The 16,403-nt window shown below is 44.8% G+C and overlaps 1 protein-coding gene across 1 annotated transcript in view; it reads right to left on the reverse strand.

Moving 5' to 3' along the window:
• The window catches only part of kif6 (kinesin family member 6), a gene marked incomplete at both ends in the record, with an annotated part of 113,643 nt that overhangs the window by 76,870 nt on the left and 20,370 nt on the right, over positions 1–16,403 (reverse strand). Inside the window, 3 exons of the mRNA XM_083633012.1 lie at positions 475–580; positions 4,188–4,291; positions 14,350–14,436. Coding sequence (XP_083489138.1) covers positions 475–580; positions 4,188–4,291; positions 14,350–14,436 — 297 coding nt within the window. The remainder of the gene's footprint in view (positions 1–474; positions 581–4,187; positions 4,292–14,349; positions 14,437–16,403) is intronic.

The following is a 16,403-nucleotide window of genomic DNA, read 5'->3' on the forward strand; positions in this document are numbered from 1 at the left end:
CACTGATGTCATAAGCATTGTGACATCATCAGTGACAGTGATGTCATCAGTGATGCTAAGTTGAGCAGTTGTGCGCTGCGCATGCCAATAGAGCAGGCGAGGCCACGCAGCAGCCGAGCTGCAGGCGAGGTCACGCAGCGGGCGAGCCTAAGTGTATCGATACCCTAGTATTTCATATTGCCTCTGATTTGATTATTATTGTTTTTTTTAGTAATAATAACTTCATACTTAATAACTAGCTCTGAAAGTAGAATTATAGGAAAAACAATGGCAAACAGACAAAACAGTAGCCTACAACTATTGCTATTTTTAGCCATATTGCAAAGAATTGTATTGCGCAAATTAAATTGTATTCTTCATAGCTCTCACAGGCCACATAAAATGAGGTGCCGGGCCGGATTTGGGCCTCGGGCCTTGAGTTTGAGACATGTGCTCTATAATATAGGGTATCTGTTAATACAGACAGATAGATACCTTTAACAGAGAGAAACAGTAAAGTATCTTTCTCATGTCCGGTCCCAGCAACAGGGTCACCTCAGGATCAGGGTCATCCAGAAAGGCCTTGACTAGCTCCTCCAACCTGGACACGCACGCACGCACACACACACACACACACACACACACACACACACACACACACACGCACGCACGTAAACACACACACACACACAGACACACAGACACACACACACACACACACACACAGTCTCTAATAACCAGAGCTTAAACCAAGGCCACATTCCATGCTGCAGTCCTTCTCCATCACTCTCAACACAGGCTCAACAGGCACTCAAACAGTTAAGATCTATATTTGAGGAGAGCTTCTAATGTTTAAAATTTGGGTCCAGTCAAAGAAAACTATTTACTTAAACGTGTGTTCCAGCTCCACTGGGCCGGCCTGTTGATAAACTATTGCTAGATGATAGTCCAAACATTGGTTCTTCGTGCTTTGGAAGCGGCCACTGGAAAAGACCAGGGGGCAACCATCCAGACGGATCCAATGCAGGCGCGACGACCTGCGGTCTTCATTTTCCGCTGTAACATTGACAGCGCAGGAACACGCTACGTTTACACGAGGAAGGACTTAAAACAAACGTGGCGGTCTTATTTCAGGGCCCTGCAAGTCATCAGGGCGTTTTGATACTAAGCTAGATTTTGGAGAATGCCCTTCAATGCCATGTACAATATTTGGGGAGAAAAGAACCATCATCTTTCAAATGCCAGAATTCAGCAGTTTCCAAATAGCTTTTCCAAGGTGTGAGGTGATTATGTAGTGAAACAAGCTGTACATAACAAGCAAGCGCGAATTCGCAATAGCTGCGACCACATATGTGAACTTACCCTGCCTCTGCCGCACGCACGCACGCACGCACGCACACACACACACACACACACACACACACACACACACACACACACACACACACACACACACACACACACACACACACACACACACACACACACACACACACACACAGCATGGAAAATGTCAGCCCTCTGCCCCTGTCATCCTGCATTTTGAAATCCCCCCTCCCACCCTTAATTCCTAGGGTGGAGACTCTGGAATGACAGACAGACAGAGAGACATCGCCCACCCACCTAGGCGCCATCGTGCAACTGTGCCCATCGGCTCATACCAGTTAGGGTGGTATCACAATTGCTCAAGTGACATCAGTGATGACATCACTGATGGCAAAACTCCTGTTGCTCGGGTGACATCATTGATGAAATCACAGTTGCTCGAGTGACATCACTGAGGACATCACAGTTACATGAGTGACATCACTGATGACTAGAGCCCGACCGATATATCGGTCCACCGATATTATCAGCCGATACCGATATGCCGATATTTTTGTATTTTGTATTTTTTAAGTTATAGACAGCATGTTGTGTGGATTTGATCTTTTTTCTTAACTCAAGTTATATTTCATATTTGTTCTATTTGTGTTTTTGTATTTCTAGATTTGTATAATGATTAAATTCCCAGTTCAGTTTACTGTTTCATTACATTGATGTCATTTTGGACAATAAAGTGTATTGATAAGCTGTAAAATATCCTCCCTACAATACATATCTCAAGTCATGTCAAGTCATATCTTTGTCAAGTGTTTGATATCTGAGGGATCATTGCAAAATAATTGTGTAATATAATGTTTATTATATAATATAAGAATATCGGACAATATATCGATATCGGAATCTTTTTACTCCCTAATATCGGTATCGGCATCGGCCTCCAAAATCCAGTATCGGTCGGGCTCTACTGATGACATCACAATTGTGACTGACACCGCCACAACACACACCACCACCACATACACCACTTAGCCAATTTTAACTAGAGAAGATTGGCATGAACACACATGCACGAACACACACATACACACACTTGACCTCCCTGTCAAATTTCAGCCTCCTAGGGCGAAAACTGTGCCCGTTAAAGGGTGGTGAACTTTTTGTGGGCCGACCGACCAACCAACCGACAGAGTGACTTATAGAACTGCTGATCGCAGCTAAAACAAGGGCAAATTCGGCCCAGGACCACGTGCATCATGCAACCAGGTGACCTCATGCAACTCAAGCCCATTCGAGGAAACTACTTCTTTCAACAGCCCAAGTTTGGCAGCTTTAATTTATGTTTTCGATATTTTCAATCTCTGGCAGATGTTCAGCTGTGTAACACTGGAGCAGAGCCATCGCCAAGGCAATGACAGAACAGAACATAATGCAGGACTTCTCAAAAGAATCCATTTCAGAGAAAAACATGAGGACCTTCTTAATGAAGACTTGGCCATCTTACAGTCAAGAGTCAAAATACCTGACAACGAGGATGAAACCACTAAAATATTTGGCATGACATCATCACTGATGACATCATCACTGATGACATCATCACTGATGACATCCTATCCGGTATCTGTTCCTGACTGACTGAATGAATGAATGAATGAATGACTCACCCCAAAAAGCATTCTCTTGACCATGCGCTGCTGCGCACGTGGTAAAAAACAGCATTGATTTTAGTTTGTATGGGAATGAAGTGATATTGAGTTGTGACAGACATTTACCGGACCTGTTGCTCGTGGAGAATAGACTTCTCCAAAGTCAAAATGTGGAGGACTGGCAATGTGACAGCAAACAAGCCAGGAAATGTTCATAATGTCAAATCATTTGGCACTGGGGATGAGTCAAGGCATTAACTGGGGAGGAAACAGCGAAAGACAAGTCAGCATGTCAGTGAATGTGGTCACAACAGACATCATTAAAGTCCCGCCGCATGAGTTTGACCGCAAACGGGGGAAACCAGGAATAATCAAGCGAGTAGAGGGGAAATAATAAAACGCCCGACCAAGGGGGCCGGGCGGGCGGTAAATACATCAGCACTGGACGGGAGCCGTGCCAAGTCCTTGATGGAACCTCTAGGCCTGAACTCTGGCCCCAGACTCCATGGGGTCCCTCTGCCTTTTGGGCACCGCAGCAGAAACAAAGCAGTCCTGGCTGAAGCGGAGCCTCGGGAAACACCATTAGATCTGGTTAAGCCTCAGTGAACAAGGCTTCAACTCAGCAGCGACGCATAGCCGACAGCGTAAGCTATGTAGGCCTTTTCGGCAAACCCCAAATAGTCATAAATCATGAAAAAACATATCTGCTTGAGGATCTCCCGGTCGCAAGTGTTACGAAGACAAATTAGCATCCCAAAAAAAGACTGTCTGCCGGCCTCTCTGGGACCGAGGTGGTGCTGTAAACATCTTGGAAGGTGGACAGGGGCCAGCGCAGCACTATTCCTGTCCTCACTGTCCCGAGATGACTGGCTCACCGAGGTCTACTGCTGTGCACATCATTACACACACCATGATCCTGTGGCCAGAGGCCTGCTGCGAGCTCCTCCGGAACATTCTCAAACTCAACTCACAACTTTCACTCACTTTATTCCCTTGCCTCATCTGTCATCGTAAATCTGGAGATAGCATCACGAGCCATAATATCTCTGCTCCTGCTACGGTGAGAGAAGATCGCTCATTTGGACTTTGGAGCTAGCTATTCTTTTAGCAGAGGCATTATGCTATGTGCACTGTGCATGGTGATATGAACTTTGATATCATTGGACATTAATCGCGAAAATTAGCGAATGAATGACCGGGATAGAAGGATGAGTAATTGAAGCATCCGAGGTGGCTTACGTTTGGATCTCCTCCCCGGTTAGTCGGTCATCTCTCTGCTCGCCTGTCACCATGGAGAGCTCTTCCTTCAGCAACTGGACCTCCCTCTTTAGACGCACTATTAGCTGAAACACACACAAACACAAAAACAACAGAAGCAAAAACAAAAGAACAAAAAGCAAGGTTAGAGGAGCAGTTTCACTATTCAAAAGGTACAGTATAACTTACTCTATAGTCTACACACGAATGAAAACCAACATGTGCATTGAATTCACGTGTATTGATGTAAACATGTATGGTTACTCAGACGGATGGACACACACACACAGACACAGACACAGACACACAAATGCAGACGGAGGCTATTTTGCCGCTGCCAAATGATGACAGAATCCTCCTGAAAATGATCTTGTGGCTTATCTCGCTGATGCGTTTTCAGGACAAAACTAAGCGATTCCAGACAACTGGATGCTCCAGCGAGAAAGCACAGGAAGCTGCTCATACCACACCAAAACATAAAATAGCATTAACCAGCTATGGTGGCAAAAAGAAACACATAAAACCTTTTGCTTCTGTCTGTCCGCACGTGTTTGGTTAAGGCCCCGCATGCCGAGCCAACGGGCTGGTTGCCCTTGGTAACCGCTGTCCGGGTCCGGTTACTATATATATATATAAAAAGCTGAATCTCACCAAGCCCAGACATAGCCTCTTAAACCAGTCTTTAGACGAGGACTTAGATAGTCATCTTTGCATAAAATAAAAACACTAACAGCAAGAATGCACGTTAATGTCAAAATAACGATCGGAGGAGAGCCGAGATGATGGGAGGACTTGTTTTTCTAAACAGCCTGAAATATGATTCCGCTGATTCAAACCGACAGCAAGACATTTCTTAAGCTGTCTGCAGCAGATATTGCATTCCCTACCTGCTGAGAAATGCTAGCTTCCAGATAGCCACTTTTGATTAAACAGCTCTTATAACGGAACGTCAGGGAGCCTGGCAGCTTTCATGTGGACTTTATCGTCGCAGCTATTCCAGACATGAAAAGAGAGTCCACCAAAAACAAGTGGGCCCTGGCCTGTCTGCCATGTAACCTTACATCTTTGGAGATAAGCTTCTGGTCCCCCCTCTTCCCTTGTCCAAGGGGGTCAATGCATGGAGAGGTCAAAGTCTAAACAGCTGTGTGTCTGTCTCAGAGGGGATCAGTAGGCGTCTTGCACCCAATAGGATTAGCGAGTTCATATCATGGATGAAGTGGCACTCTGCAGGAGTAGCTACAAAGAATTGACCCTGACAACATCTTGGTATTTCTGTGCAGTTTACTGCTCTTTGTGTGTCTTTGTGACGTGTAAAATTGCAGATTGATTGACTGTTTGACTAATTACAGTGAGCTGCCAGTGTTTACAAGAATATTTTCTTTGATGACTGACTAATCGAACAAATGGCCATTGTTTGAGCTGACCTCATCTGAAGGCAAGCAAGCATTCACAAATGACCCCGCCTTTGTCTTTCTTTCTTGTCAGTGCAGTAGGTTTAATTAGTAGGATTAATGCAGTAGGTTTGTATTCGCTGCTATGTGGGATTCATCGTAAACCTCTGGTCTGCACCAGGTTTACGGGGTTAGAGGTGAACCCACTTGACATGTGCCCTCACTTTGATGCCAGGCAGCAAGCTAGTACCTCATGCTGTGTTACTAGTAGCCATGGCTTGTGTAGTATGTCAAAGCTTGAACTCAACACACTATTAGGCTGAAATGTGAGTGAAAACCAGCACACCATATTGATTGACCAGAAACACGATTTCCAACGTTATTCAAGAAAAGGCTCTTCCTCCATTACAGTCAAATAGACAATTGCTTGAATGACCTGGCACCGAAATCAATGTTTGCTGTGTTTGTTGGAAGGACGTTGGACTAGTTGTAATAAAACCTGCACACCATTCACACCACGAAAACAACATGAAACTGCCTAAAGAAGAAGAAGTGGCGAATGCTCTTTTTCTCACATGAACCACTTCTTTCTCCAGTATAAATCCCACTTTAACTATCCCCACTGGCAGTGACCACACCACAAAATCCTAAGGCAGACTGTGAGACTGGAATGGTCTCGGTAGCGGAAGACAAATACAACACAAAGTGGCAACTGCGTGCCAGAGTCATCAACACTCCTGACACAAAGTTGCTAGGGAGCCAGGGGTCATTGAAGGCTCAACCAAGGTCAAAGGTCAGATTAAGTGATCTAACTCAGCAATCCACCACCACTTCTATGGACCGCCTCCTCCAAATCCAGAGCCACATTCAAGTCAGACATTGTAAAGTCGAGAGGTTCTTGAGAAGAAACAGCCCCGCTATGTGGTTTTGGGTAGGTGCCACTTAGCTAAAGGCAAATTCCGTCCATAATCCTCCCCATATCATATTTTTCTTTTACATTGAATATCATAGCTGACCATCCTTCACCAAAGCCGCTCCCTGTATCTCTTTTTTGGAAGCGCACAGCCATGGTCTGATGTAATACTCCCAGCTGCATCCTCAAAGGCTGACCGCCAGTCACTGGTCAGACGACTCGGTCGCAGTCTGGCCGAGTCCACGCTGGTACCACAGCACCGCAACAGGCATCCATAAGCTCAGAATAAAACCTGACTCAGGCCATGTGACCCATGATGTCAGCATATCTTATGCAGGGTCAGGGCACCGTGGTGGAAAGACATCCAGTCTGGATCGACTGGTATTGCGGCGGCACTAGCGATGACGCAGATGTTGGAGGGCTAGCCAAGATATTTCAGATCATTCATTCAATCTCTCATCTCTTTTTTAAAAATCTTTATAAGTTTTTCTGAATTTTCTCCCATTCTCTCCCCAAATGTACTTGGCCAATTCCCTGTCCCAATCAATGCTCCACCCCCTCTGCTGATCTGGCGAGAGTCATAGACAAGCACATACTTCCTCCGATACATGTGCAGTCACCAGCAGCTTCTTTTCACCTGACAGCGAGGAGTTTCACCGGCAGGACGTAGCGCGTGGGAGGATCACGCTATTCTCGCAAGTTGCCCTCCCCCCGAACAGATGCCTCAACCGATCAGAGGAGGCACTAGTGCAGCGACCAGGACTCATACCCCACCGGCTTCCCACCCGCAGACACGGCCAATTGTGTCTGTAGAAACGTCTGGCCAAAGCTGGAAGTAGGCAAGTGCTTTTATCTACCAGTACCTTTACACTACCCAGACACCCCACTCTCTCTCAATCTGTCCCTTTGTGTCTGTGCTGTTTACACTGCATGACAAATATGTTGGAGGTGTGAAACATTCAGCTGACTCAGGTTGATTCAGCTTCATCACACACAATAGTATTTTTTAGTAGACTACGCGCGCTCTCAGCTCAGCTGCTTCGTGGCCTCGCCTGCCCTATTGCCGCGGGCGGGTGTGTGTGTGTTGCTCACTAAATGTTATTGCATCAGTGATGTCACTATGCCTCCTTGTGTGTGTGTGTGTGTGTGTATTATATCACTGATGACATCATCAGTGTGTGTGTGTGTGTGTGTGTGTGTGTGTGTGTGTGTGTGTGTGTCTATGACATCACTGATCAGTCTTGTCACAATGCCTCCTTGTGTGTGTGTGTGCGTGCGCCCTTAAAACATGACTTTTGACATCATCACTGATGACATCACATCATTTAGCCTAATTAAAAAATACGGCTCCGTCAGGTCACCCGCACGGGTGCCCTTTACACACCCTGAAGGTTTCAGCCTGATCGCACGTAAAACGGCATAGCTGTGGCCGGACACAGAACTTGAAACAAACAAACATCGCCCACATACTCAATTTTATATATACGGTAGATAACCATCCTGTGTAGAAAGCCACCCACAGTAAACTGCAAGCATTGCAGTGAGACTACAGATTATACTTCAAAATGCATGTGACAAACAAGGTGCTATTATGGGGCCCCTTTTTATGGAGGACGAGGAGGCATGTTTTCCTACTACTACACCCAAAAGTAGGGCTTTTATCCCCCATAACAAAACAAGAACACATGGGCTGTATTCTGTGCATGGCACCATGTAGACACTGTGGACAGCCTGGGGGCGAGGGAGCGCTGCGCTGTACCTACCACCAGTACAGTAACAAGCGGGACGCAAACGGACGCGAGGCGCTCTGACGAGACAGAGGAAGGAGGGCAGGCGGAGCCACCGACCGCAGGAATTCTCACACCAGCTTCGCAAACACGTCTCTCTGGCGGGCTAGAAACAGGCTTCTGTTTGACTCACAGGTATGCACTAATCAGGCCTGTCTCCTCGAGCAGGATGGTGTGTGTGGGTTGTGTGTGTGTGTGTGTGTGTGTGTGTGTGTGTGTGTGTGCGCGCGTGTGTGCGCGCGTGTGTGAGAGTTTAGGGAGGGTCCAGGTTCAAGAGGGTCACGCAGCCTTCCCATTATCCTCTGCTAAACTGCATAACAACACCATAAGATCAACTATTTTGACCCTTGAGAGAACCTGGTATTACAGAAAATAGGGATGGCAATTCAGCTCAACTCAACAACCACTAAGCATCCCTGCATAATATGCTCAATTTTCCCCAAAGTGCACATTTGGCATAGGTGGAGAGAGATAACGGTAAGGTGGTGCAAGTACCTTGGCAGCCTTGACAACTGTTGACTACCTCTGCCAATGACTGTGGACCAAGATTAGCCAGGTCTACATGGAGGATTAAGACTACTGGCCGTAACGCTGTTAGTGGAGCCTACCAGCCTAATATGGTCTGGTCTCAGTAGTGGACTGCATTATGATCTCAGGTCACTTTCAGCACCTCATTCTTCTCCGTCCATGAGCCACGTGTGAAATATCTGGTCTGGTGTGGCTGCTTTCCTGCTGTTCAGGCCCTCGCATTATGTTTACCTTTAAAGAAGTGTTTCCTTTGAAGACGTGGATTTGGCCGTCTGCGGCCTACAGTACAGGTCTGTAAAGGTAGTGTGTGGTCTGAAGGCTTCACCAAACGCCCACTGTGAGACTGTGAGAGGCAAACTCCAGGCTTCAAATCCATTAGCAGAGCAGGCAAAGCCAGCAGACAGTGTGCCTTCAGACGAGGCAGTCTGAGTGTCACCCCAAACCAAGATGAATGACATCATTCTAATATGCAAACTGCACTGCTGCCTTGTTTTTTTTTTTGTTCTCTCACTTTCCCCCCGGGAAGAGATAGAGCGAGAGACAGAGAAAGGCAGGGAGACGGAGAGAAATGAGAAACACACCAAAAAGCCAGAAACGGAGACAAGGAGTTTGCCCATGGAGTTGGGGTTGGCCTGGAGCTGTAACCATGCCGGACCCAATTGGGAGCAGCCAGACACCGTCACAATTACTGGGCCGGCCGCAGACTCTCTTAAAAATACCTCTGCAGGGTTTGCAAGTGGCCAGCCAAGACTCAGGAGCAGTAATACAGGAGCAGTTGATCCCCAGGCACATCCTGGTGGGAGGGGAGGAAGCGGGTATAATGGTGATGACTTACTACTGTATATCTCCCGAAGGGCCCGAACAGCAATGAGCAGGTCTATTTCCTAGTGTACTGTGGTAAAGTAAAGCAGTAAGAGGTACAGGCAGGCATGGAGAGAGTCAGCTCGATAGGGGCCTACCCTTTTACTCCCATTTTCTATGGTTAAAACCTTGCTCAACTGGGGCGCCCGGGTAGTGCAGTGGTAAATTCCTTGCCTACCAACACAAGGGTCGCAGGTGTTGTGTCCGGCTTGGTCGGGCATCCATACAGGCACAATTGGCTGTGTCTATGGGGGGAAGCTGGATTAAGGGTATGTGTCCTGGTCACTGCGCTAGCGCCTCCTTGGGGGAATTGGGGGAATAGCGCGATCCTCCCACACGTTACGGCCTGCCGGTGAAACTCCTCGTTATCAGGTGAAAAGAAGTGGATGGCAACTTCACATGTATAGGAGGAAGAATGTGCTTGTCTACAGTGTCTCTCCCCAGATCGGCAGAGGGGTTGGAGCAATGCCCAGGACAGCAGGGGAATTGGCCAAGTACAATTGGGGAGAAAACCGGTTTGGGGGGGACTTGCTCAACTGATTAAGCAATCTCTTGTCTTTCCTGTTGCTCTCATTATGTAGTGTGTATGTAATAAAATAACATTTGCGTCTAAAATTAATCTTTACAAGAGATGTAGAAAGTGCATGTCTATGTGAGAGTGTGAGATGTAGAAAGTGCATGTCTATGTGAGAGTGAGAGATGTAGAAAGTGTATGTCTATGTGAGAGTGAGAGATGTAGAGGGTGCATGTCTATGTGAGAGTGTGAGAGATGTAGAAAGTGCATGTCTATGTGAGAGTGTGAGAGATGTAGAAAGTGCATGTCTATGTGAGAGTGTGAGATGTAGAAAGTGCATGTCTATGTGAGAGTGTGAGATGTAGAAAGTGCATGTCTATGTGAGAGTGTGAGAGATGTAGAAAGTGCATGTCTATGTGAGAGTGTGTGAGATGTAGAAAGTGCATGTCTATGTGAGAGTGTGAGATGTAGAAAGTGCATGTCTATGTGAGAGTGAGAGATGTAGAAAGTGCATGTCTATGTGAGAGTGAGAGATGTAGAAAGTGCATGTCTATGTGAGAGTGTGAGAGATGTATAAAGTGCATGTCTATGTGAGAGTGTGAGATGTAGAAAGTGCATGTCTATGTGAGAGTGTGAGAGATGTAGAAAGTGCATGTCTATGTGAGAGTGTGAGAGATGTAGAAAGTGCATGTCTATGTGAGAGTGTGAGAGATGTAGAAAGTGCATGTCTATGTGAGAGTGTGTGAGATGTAGAAAGTGCATGTCTATGTGAGAGTGTGAGAGATGTAGAAAGTGCATGTCTATGTGAGAGTGTGAGAGATGTAGAAAGTGCATGTCTATGTGAGAGTGTGAGAGATGTAGAAAGTGCATGTCTATGTGAGAGTGTGAGATGTAGAAAGTGCATGTCTATGTGAGAGTGTGAGAGATGTAGAAAGTGCATGTCTATGTGAGAGTGTGAGAGATGTAGAAAGTGCATGTCTATGTGAGAGTGTGAGATGTAGAAAGTGCATGTCTATGTGAGAGTGTGAGAGATGTAGAAAGTGCATGTCTATGTGAGAGTGTGAGATGTAGAAAGTGCATGTCTATGTGAGAGTGTGAGAGATGTAGAAAGTGCATGTCTATGTGAGAGTGTGAGAGATGTAGAAAGTGCATGTCTATGTGAGAGTGTGAGATGTAGAAAGTGCATGTCTATGTGAGAGTGTGAGAGATGTAGAAAGTGCATGTCTATGTGAGAGTGTGAGATGTAGAAAGTGCATGTCTATGTGAGAGTGTGAGAGATGTAGAAAGTGTATGTCTATGTGAGAGTGTGAGATGTAGAAAGTGCATGTCTATGTGAGAGTGTGAGATGTAGAAAGTGCATGTCTATGTGAGAGTGTGAGAGATGTAGAAAGTGCATGTCTATGTGAGAGTGTGAGATGTAGAAAGTGCATGTCTATGTGAGAGTGTGAGATGTAGAAAGTGCATGTCTATGTGAGAGTGTGAGAGATGTAGAAAGTGTATGTCTATGTGAGAGTGTGAGAGATGTAGAAAGTGCATGTCTATGTGAGAGTGTGAGAGATGTAGAAAGTGCATGTCTATGTGAGAGATGTAGAAAGTGCATGTCTATGTGAGAGTGAGAGATGTAGAAAGTGCATGTCTATGTGAGAGTGAGAGATGTAGAAAGTGCATGTCTATGTGAGAGTGTGAGAGATGTAGAAAGTGCATGTCTATGTGAGAGTGAGAGATGTAGAAAGTGCATGTCTATGTGAGAGTGTGAGAGATGTAGAAAGTGCATGTCTATGTGAGAGTGTGAGAGATGTAGAAAGTGCATGTCTATGTGAGAGTGTGAGAGATGTAGAAAGTGCATGTCTATGTGAGAGTGTGAGATGTAGAAAGTGCATGTCTATGTGAGAGTGTGAGAGATGTAGAAAGTGTATGTCTATGTGAGAGTGTGAGATGTAGAAAGTGCATGTCTATGTGAGAGTGTGAGAGATGTAGAAAGTGCATGTCTATGTGAGAGTGAGAGATGTAGAAAGTGCATGTCTATGTGAGAGTGAGAGATGTAGAAAGTGCATGTCTATGTGAGAGTGTGAGATGTAGAAAGTGCATGTCTATGTGAGAGTGAGAGATGTAGAAAGTGCATGTCTATGTGAGAGTGAGAGATGTAGAAAGTGCATGTCTATGTGAGAGTGTGAGAGATGTAGAAAGTGCATGTCTATGTGAGAGTGAGAGATGTAGAAAGTGCATGTCTATGTGAGAGTGAGAGATGTAGAAAGTGCATGTCTATGTGAGAGTGAGAGATGTAGAAAGTGCATGTCTATGTGAGAGTGTGAGAGATGTAGAAAGTGCATGTCTATGTGAGAGTGAGAGATGTAGAAAGTGCATGTCTATGTGAGAGTGAGAGATGTAGAAAGTGCATGTCTATGTGAGAGTGAGAGATGTAGAAAGTGCATGTCTATGTGAGAGTGTGAGATGTAGAAAGTGCATGTCTATGTGAGAGTGAGAGATGTAGAAAGTGCATGTCTATGTGAGAGTGAGAGATGTAGAAAGTGCATGTCTATGTGAGAGTGAGAGATGTAGAAAGTGCATGTCTATGTGAGAGTGAGAGATGTAGAAAGTGCATGTCTATGTGAGAGTGAGAGATGTAGAAAGTGCATGTCTATGTGAGAGTGTGAGAGATGTAGAAAGTGTATGTCTATGTGAGAGTGTGAGATGTAGAAAGTGCATGTCTATGTGAGAGTGTGAGAGATGTAGAAAGTGTATGTCTATGTGAGAGTGTGAGATGTAGAAAGTGCATGTCTATGTGAGAGTGTGAGAGATGTAGAAAGTGCATGTCTATGTGAGTGTGAGAGATGTAGAAAGTGTATGTCTATGTGAGAGTGTGAGATGTAGAAAGTGCATGTCTATGTGAGAGTGAGAGATGTATAAAGTGCATGTCTATGTGAGAGTGTGAGAGATGTAGAAAGTGCATGTCTATGTGAGAGTGTGAGAGATGTAGAAAGTGCATGTCTATGTGAGAGTGTGAGAGATGTAGAAAGTGCATGTCTATGTGAGAGTGTGAGAGATGTAGAAAGTGCATGTCTATGTGAGAGTGTGAGAGATGTAGAAAGTGCATGTCTATGTGAGAGTGTGAGAGCGAAAGTGGGAATTAAATGTTGGTTGAGTGTTTTCTCTCCTGTGTCACGCTCTCTATTTTCTGAATGATCTAAGAATCCAAATAGAGACTTTACGCCCTGACATCTACAGTCAAGCAGGAATCTTTCATCCATATTTGAATGGATACCGAATATGCCAACAAAACTCTGAATATGCATTGGAAATGGTCAGTATTCTCCAGAGAATCCAGAGTGACCATATGACTTTCAGTCATACTGAACTCAACCAGGATTCTAGAAAAAATATAGAGCTTGGATATTTCCAGACATAACACAAGGTTGTATTTGGAACGCATACACGACAAAAATAAGATTGATCTGGTATCCTAGTCAAATGTATTATGTCCTCACAATGTATATCGAGTGCATATTTGACCAGATATGGCGCATATCAACAAAACTCTGAATATGCGTCAGAAATCGACCATATTCTCTAGAGACTCTCGGCGATATCCAATCGCAACATTTCTGGATCCTAGCCCTTTTCGCCCAGTGACAAATCCGCCTTTGTGGCCGCGTGCATGCGTTTGCACTTGCTTGCTTGCGTGTGTGTGCAAAGGTATATATACACATCTGTCTCCAGCTGGACGCATCCACGAGACGTTGTGAGGTTTTGGGATCAAATATGCCATAACAGAGCTGAAGGTATGTAAACAAGATGGAGATAGAATGCAAACAGGACCTGGGAGCTGTCTAAATACCATGCGACGGACAGGCGTCTGCATGCCAGAGGTGGAAAAATGCTTCTTCCAAAACGACTGACACTGGAAAAAGCAATGTGGTGTTGGATGCTGACAGAGGACACTTAAGGACACGGTGGGTTACACTTAGTTACAGTTAGCAGTTGGATCCTTGCTGCAACATATTCTCTGATCAATTGAAGGTCTGGAAGCTGTGAGGAGGGTCTGGCCGTAGTGTAGCAGCACATTAACTCATGCCTTTGTGGTGCGATCGTGTGGCTCAGCCATGGTATTTGTAGTGACTGCTGAAGTGCTGTGAGTGTCTGGCTGTCTCACCAGAGCCGGATCCACTTCTTCATTCAACAGCGCCTCATTCTTGATGAGAGCCACGCGCTGGGCAAAGCGACAAGTAGAGATGGACTCCTGGAGAAAACAGAGCAGTGTTTTAAGGGTGAAGGCAAATGAGCTTTTACCATTCATACTAAAATACATATTAATATGTTAGTTATACTAGCAATATTTGGCTTTCTGTTTACCCCATATTACTTTAGTATTCATTCATTGATTTATTATATTTTCTCTATGTTTCTCTATGTTCTACATGCATGGCCTCTGTGGGAATGAATCAAGGTGTGTTCACCGTTTTTCTTTTCTTTTTAATGCAGAGCTTTTCATTCATTTCTATGGGGCAAGATATATGATGCGGCAAGAAAATGTCTTGAAAAATGTGTTTTAGCTGTGTTTCAACAGCCAGAGCTTCCAGAGGTGGTTTAAGGAGAGTACGTATTTAGCTATCACTAGTGACATACAGAGCTAGCAAGCAAGGCTAAGCTACACCAGTGGTTCCCAACCTTTTTTGTCATAATGTACCCCTTGAGCTGAGTAGTACTAGCCTGGGTAAACCCATCCCCCACGTGACCTGCTCTCAGTCAGAACTGAGAGAGCAGGTCACGTGGGGGCTGGGTTTACCTAGGCTAGAGTAGTACCCCCTCACTCATGCATGTTAATGATTCTCCTAAATTTGTTCTATTAAACTCATATTAAACTTTTAGTATCAAACCCAACTTATTATTACATAAAAATCATTTGAATTACTCCCCTTTCATACAATTCTGAACATTCAATTGAAAAGGTGGTCAGTTTTACCAAGACTTCCTGAGTGTTTGGTGCTCTGGTGGTGCTGTAGATGGGCTGGCTTCATTGAATTATTTGTCAGGACGATTGCGTAACAAAAACACTGGCTGCAGTGGATCTGTGGACATACATAAGTAAATCCATACAAAATAGATGCTTCACTGAACTGCCAGTGTTTGGGCTTGACAGAAACTGGACGCTTGAGCCATTTTTCCCTGTTTGCGAGTTGTTTTGTGTTTTGACATGCGTGGACGTGACCTCTTCACAGAGTAGTCTAAGATGACACCTTCCACGGGGGAACCAATTGCGGGGCGGTGCGTACGTATAATTTTAGAAATGGGCCCATGAAAGTACTTTGAATATTGTTTTTATCATTTTGGAAATAAATTGTAATCGCAAATCTTTCAAAGTACCACCTGCAAGCTACTTAAGTACCAGTAGGGGTACATGTATCACCATCCGCTGCGCTGACAAGATAATCGGATGCAACCTGCCATCCCTCCAGGACCTGCATGCAGCCAGGACACTGAAGCGGTCTCGCAAGATCATGGCTGACCCCTCCCACCCTGGCCACAAACTCTTTAAGACACTCCCCCATGGCAAGAGAGTGAGGTCTGCCAAGACCAGAACCACCCACCACAAGACCAGCTTCTTCCCAACCACCATCAGCCTCACCAAACTCATATCTAATTGAATGCCTGTTTAACTGGGACTGTAAATTCATGTAAATTCCCTGCACATTTAATGCCTATTTAACTTAGCCTGTAAATTTCATGTACATTCAATGTAAACTCTTATTTAACTCAGTCTATAAATCTCATGTAAATTCAACGTAAATTCATATTTATCATCCACAGAACACTTCACCACTCATGTACATATTGTATATATTTACTCGATTTGATTGCACTTGCAACTTTGTGATTGTCTTTAGTTATCTTCCTACTTCTTATCTCTGTATATTGATGTGCCCGCTACGCTGCATACAGACACTAAGACAAATTCCTCGTATGTAACTTGCATACTGTGGCAATAAAAGTGATTCTGATTCTGATTCTGATGTACCCCTGGTTGGGAAACACTGAGCTACACCACTTGTCAAAAGCTTGGACACACCACATGTTTCTTTATTTTTACGGTTTTTCACATTCTAGAATAATAGTACAGACATCAAAACTATAAAATAGCACAAATAGAATTATGCCATGACCAAAAAGTAAGAAAACTACAAAAACAAATCAAAACTAGTAGTAGCA

This window comes from Poromitra crassiceps (genome assembly GCF_964638095.1).
Source record: "Poromitra crassiceps genome assembly, chromosome: 3".
Lineage (NCBI taxonomy): Eukaryota > Metazoa > Chordata > Actinopteri > Beryciformes > Melamphaidae > Poromitra > Poromitra crassiceps.